General features: G+C 39.6%; 1 protein-coding gene across 1 annotated transcript; it reads right to left on the bottom strand.

Moving 5' to 3' along the window:
• Positions 1-282: 282 nt before the first annotated feature.
• On the bottom strand, positions 283-2,746 carry LOC110936009 (UDP-glycosyltransferase 85C1). Its single transcript, XM_022178355.2, has 2 exons — positions 2,034-2,746; positions 283-1,295 (listed from the first exon to the last, which is right to left on the bottom strand). The coding sequence occupies exons 1-2, from the start codon at positions 2,548-2,550 to the stop codon at positions 361-363; spliced, it is 1,452 nt and encodes a 483-aa protein (XP_022034047.1). The 5' UTR covers positions 2,551-2,746; the 3' UTR covers positions 283-360.
• Positions 2,747-5,901: the final 3,155 nt, after the last annotated feature.

Below are 5,901 nucleotides of genomic sequence, written 5' to 3'. Positions count from 1 at the left end.
GGATATATCACAGTGATTTGGTTCCATGTTAACAATGAATCGATAATGATATGTGATAATGGATAAAAGGACAATTGGACAGTTAATGTAATTGTCTTGGTACCGGAAAAAGGTTCCCGGCATTGACCTTTTATACATGAATATGAACGGTTGAGTGGCGGTTGAAACTCGCGGGAATAACCACCATTTAAACTGAGGTCAACCAACCGACACACCCATTCGATTATGTTGTCACATACATACATAATTAAGAATAATATATCCTAAGTTTAATACATAAGATATACGAATTATGTTTATCAATGTCTAATAAAGTTCTTGAACAAAAGGTAACTGCAAAGTTATCACCTGATATACATTTTATGATAAGTTGGTAATTTCATTAACAAGTTCTTCAATATTTAAAGAAGATGAGCCATTAGGTGCTGTCGCAATTTCCGCCTTTTTCTTGAACTCCATGGCATTCTTCCTCATTCTATTACCTTCTACTCCTTCCATCAACTCCCTTACAATCTTTTCAACTTCATCCCTCTTGACATCATCCTCAATCATCATGCCAACCTCCCATTCCTTGCACAATTGTCTACAATTAACATTCTGATCATAGGAAAATGGCCAGCATACCATCGGCACCCCAGCAGTCAAGCTTTCAATCACTGAACCCCACCCACCATGAGTCAAGAACCCACCAACTGAAGGGTGGTTCAGCACCTCTTCTTGTGAACACCAGCTTGCAATAAAGCCTCTCCTTTTAATCTCCTCCTCGAGTTCTTGAGGTAAAGTCACAGGCTTCCCATCAACCAAATCGGTCCGTATAATCCAGAGAAAGTTATGGTTGCTCTTAACAAGCCCCCAACCAAATTCCACCAAGTTTTCAAAAGACATTACTGTTATACTTCCAAAATTAACATACACCACAGAGTTTGGCTCCTTTGAATGGAGCCACTGGACACACTCAGGTTCTTCCTTCCATAAACTGTAGCCATTGAAATTCGTCTTCTTGGTTTCGTTTTCGGTAATCTGATTTACAAGTAACTGCAGAGGCCCAACCGTGTAAGTGTGAGGAAATCTGGATTTAATCTCTTTGATGAGAGGGGCCTCCAATTCATCAAAAGTATGGATAATCACATGTGGAACTTTATCAGCCCTTCTAGCTGAATCAACATACCAATTAAATGAAGGATCATCAAGTTTTGTGGCTAAGAGATGTTCAGGTAGATCCCTTAAACGGACCTTTTGCATTCCTGGGACCTCTAACAATGTGTCAGTGTAACCATTTGTTAAGTAACTTTCATCTGCATAAACAGTACAAGATTTTTCATCTGCATAAACAGTAACTAAAAATGCACAAGTGAAAAACAAGATAAACAAGATTTTTATTTTATTTAAATACAAAGATTATTATTTGTATTTAACAGATATTTTTGTAAATCTGACTTTTTCTTAAAAAAATAAAATAAACGAACTACTTAAAGATTTTTATAAGCCGAGCTGAAACTCGAGCTAAACGTCTATCTTGTTAAGATTAACATGCTAAGCCGGCAAAGTAATATTTTTTTTTTCTTGAGATATTTTTGTGCAAATAATTCCAAAATGGATTAAAAAAGTGTATGATTATTGGATAGAAAAAGCGGTCCCCCTCCAAGTGGATATTTAAATGATGGATCACTAAAAACTGTCTCAAAATCAGTGGTAAAGAAGCGGTCGCAAACTGGTTATAAACAGTCACCAAAAGGCGATGGCCAAACAGTTGGGTGTCACAAATTTGTTGCTAAGGCGTCGTCATTAAAATACAGTCGCAAATCTCGCTAAAAAGCGGTTGCAAATCATACTGAAATATTGATTGCTAAAAGCAGTCGTAAAATATTCGTCCTTCGCAAAGGATTGCAAATATGGATTTGCCACGGACAATTCTAAGACTGCAACTTCGGTTGTATATTCGTCGCAAGCTATTTGCGACCGAAAATTGAAATCGCAAATAATAAGCAGTTTACTAGTAGAGAATTTTCATGAGAGAAACTAGAAAATCAAACCTTTAAGAGGGAGAATTCCTTTTTCTAACAGAATTTTCGCCATGTAAAATGCCATGAATCCACTGGCAGCCATGGTCCAGTAGAGAAAGATAGGGATCTTGAGCTTCTCAGTAGCATCAATAATGTTCGTGAAAGTCATGGTACCATCACAAATTATACAAGTCGGAGGCGTTTCGAGTCCCGCTACAAGATCCAGGAAGGGATCCAAGAAATTCGTTAAGAGGTACAAACCAAGTTCTTCTACAGTTTGAGTTGGTTCAGTTCCATCAGCTGAACTTGAAGGGAGACCGTCCGGAACCGTCTTGAATCGAAAACCGAGAATCCCATCGAGACCGCTAGAGCCACCGTACTTAAACAGACGTTTGTGGTTCCACTCGGTGTTGATAAAGGTTATTTCAAGACCCCTATGGTGTAGGAGCCTGGCTAACTTTAGCATGCACTTTATGTGACTTTGTGCAGGATATGGTATGAACACAACATGTGGCTTTTTGCGACCAACTATGGGCTTTGCATCCATCTTTGTGTGTGAGTGTGACTGCGTGTTGTGTTATGTCTTTGGAACGGGTTATATAGACACATGGATGTTAGTCTACCCATTCTCATAAAACTACAAGGTTTATTATTCACATGAGGACAAGGACAACTACAATGTAACAAAACTCTCTTAGAAATCGAAAGCGTCGATAGGAGCAAGTGTCGACCCCTGGTAATCTAGTATCTTATTGAGTAGGGAAGATTATATCAAAGAGTAAATTGTCATTTTAGTCCCTAAGGTTTGACCAAAATTGCCACTTTAGTACAAATAGTTTTTTTTCTTGCCATTTAGTTCAAAAAGTTTTGTCTTCTTTCATTTTAGTACATGACTTTTGTTATTTTTTACTATTTTCATCGATCACCATCACCACCTCCCACCACCAACCCCATCACAACCTTCTATTATCGTCACCACCTGCCTGCACCGTCACCACCCACCCACCCCACCACCATCACCACCCACCATTTCACCGCCACCGGCCACTTTTCCGCCACCCACGTCATCAACTAACACCACTGCCATTATCGTAAAACCAACAACCATTGTCATCTTCTTCACTGTAAACCCGCACAACACCATTCCCATACCATCGCACCTGCAAAAAAAAGAACGAAAAATGTGATTTGATCAAAATTCACCTAGCTTAACTAAATTTTTTGAATGGAGTTAGTGGGTTGGATAAAAATGACAAAAGTCAAGGACTAAAATGATAAAAAACAAAATTATTTGGACTAAAATAACAAGAAAAAAACTATTTAAACTAAAATGTAAATTTTGGTTGGATCTCGGGGACTAAACTAACAATTTAATCTTATATCAAAACATACGTATTTTATTCACTTTAAATATTGACGAAATTAGTATCAATTGTTTTTTGGTCTGTAACTTAAAAATCGTTTTTTTGTACTAGTTTGAGACTTTGAGCTAGTCAACCCGGTACTTTTTTTTTTTTTTGAAAGATCATATTTCATAAAACACCACAGCAACCTATTCTAAGATGGAATAAGAAGCCGAAAAACGAGCAATACAGTTACATTATATCAAAATTACACCATTTCTCCCAAACCATTGATCCCCTTCTCACTCTATTATCATATCAAAGGAACCCCAAGACTTTGACATCCGAAACAATATTCACCACTTTAGGAGCTTTACTCGAAAAAATCCTCTCATTCCTAGCTTTCCACAATCTCCAACTCGTTATAATGATAATACCTTGAATCACATTCTTCATAATTCCGGAGAGGCCACATTGCTCGAAAACCTGGACTAGATCTTTAGTAGAGAACGCATACAAAGGCGGAATTCGACACCACCTGGAAATCCCGTTCCAACCCCCCCCCCCCACCCCCCGCTATACCACAACCCGTAAGATTATGATCTGTTGTCTCAATTCCTTCTCCACACAACATGCAATCCTCATCTTGGACATAAATATTCCTCCTTTGCAATGCAACCTTAGTAGGAAGCCGGTCAAGATACGCCCGCCACATAAATATATTGCATTTCGCCGGAAGCCACTTGCATCATTTAAAACCGAATGGGTTCTCCTCATTACCCTTCCCTCGCAACCAATTCTTAGCCCCGGCCAGTGTGAAGTTATTGTTTTTAACATCATTCCACAACCATTCGTCTCGTCGACTAGAGAAAGACACTCCGATCAACCTTACTTCCAACTCATCCCTTTGATCGATCTCAGCTTCTGACCCGAGGGATCTTTTCCATTTCCACTTGATCTTAAACCGACCTTCATCATCACATCTGTCATAAACACTGCACTGTTTCTGTGAGTCCAACACGAAAAGATCCGAATAACTATCTTTCAAAGGCGATTGGCATAACCACGGGTCAATCCAAAAAACCGATGTCCCGCCCATTACCAACTCGACCCCTTATCATACTCGTGGCCCCTTCCCCATCCGACTTGAGCTTGCTACATAAAGACGCAATGTTCTTCCAAACCCTAGACACATTCCGATTTAGAGGAAGAACTCCCCACTTTCGATCGAATCCATGAATGGAATCGACAGCCTTTCGCCAAAGAGCATGTTGTTCAGTGCAATATCTCCAACACCATTTTAGAACAAGCGCTTTATTACATTTTTCAAGTCTAGCCAAACCCAACCCGCCTTCTTCTTTTTTCCGTTTCACTTTATCCCAAGACACCCAAGCCATTTTCCTCACTTCGTCCGAACCACCCCATAGAAAATTTCTCATACGTTGATCCAACTGATTAATAACCTTAACCGGAGCCTTGAATAAAGAAAAATAATAGGTCGGCAAGCTATCCAACACCGACTTTATAAGAGTCACGCGCCCACCGATAGATAAAGTGTTAGCTTTCCATTTAGACAAACGGTTCCTAAACGAATTCACCGCCGGGTCCCAATGAGAAATCCTATTCATATTTGCCCCCACCATAATGCCCAAATACGAAAAAGGAAGCGCCCCTGGTTTACATCCCAACCTTTCGGCCATAACACCAACTACTTCATTCCGTACACCCACACCATACAAAACGGATTTGTGTATGTTTATCTTTAAGCCGGAGCAAAGAAAAAATATACGCAAGATCCTTTTGATATTTTAGAAGTTGAAATCCGACCAATCGCCCATTAACATAGCATCATCAGCCTAGAGCAAGTGAGATATAACAAGGCCATTTCTCGGAAGACGAACTCCATCAAAGGACCCAATCGAGCATGCTTTTTTTACTAACTCCGAGAAAGCTTCCATAACTATCATAAATAAAAACGGGGAGAGAGGATCGCCTTGGCGTATACCTTTTTGACAAGCAAACTCGAAAGTAGGCGAACCATTCACAAGAATAGAAGCTTTCGAGGCGGATAACACCCCTCTAATCCATTTACACCACAAAGGCGAAAACCCCATCTGATCAAGAACCGACAAAAGAAACTCCCAGTTCACATTATCGTAGGCCTTATCAAAATCTATTTTAAAAAGAAATAATTCTTTGCCTGCTTTCCTAGCCCACGACAAGACTTTATTAGTGATTAGCGGGCCATCCAATATATACCTACCCGACAAAAATGCCGACTGGGATTCCGAGACAACCGTATCCATGACACCTTTAATTCGATTTGCAAGAACTTTAGAGATGACTTTCGTGATAACACCAATAAGAGTCATCGGTCGAAAGTCACTAAGGTTGGTTGGTTCTACCCTCTGCGGTATCAATGTAATAAAAGACGAGCCAACTCTGCGACTTAACTGCCCTGTGTCATAAAAATGGCGCATAATATCAACAAAATCATTTTCAAAGAATCGCCAAAATCTTTTTATGAACCGAAAATTGAAACCGTCTAGCCTCGG

The sequence above is a fragment of the Helianthus annuus genome, chromosome 4, assembly GCF_002127325.2.
Source record: "Helianthus annuus cultivar XRQ/B chromosome 4, HanXRQr2.0-SUNRISE, whole genome shotgun sequence".
Lineage (NCBI taxonomy): Eukaryota > Viridiplantae > Streptophyta > Magnoliopsida > Asterales > Asteraceae > Helianthus > Helianthus annuus.
The sequence above is the reverse complement of the archived record's forward strand: the minus strand, read 5'-3'. Positions and strand labels throughout refer to the sequence as shown.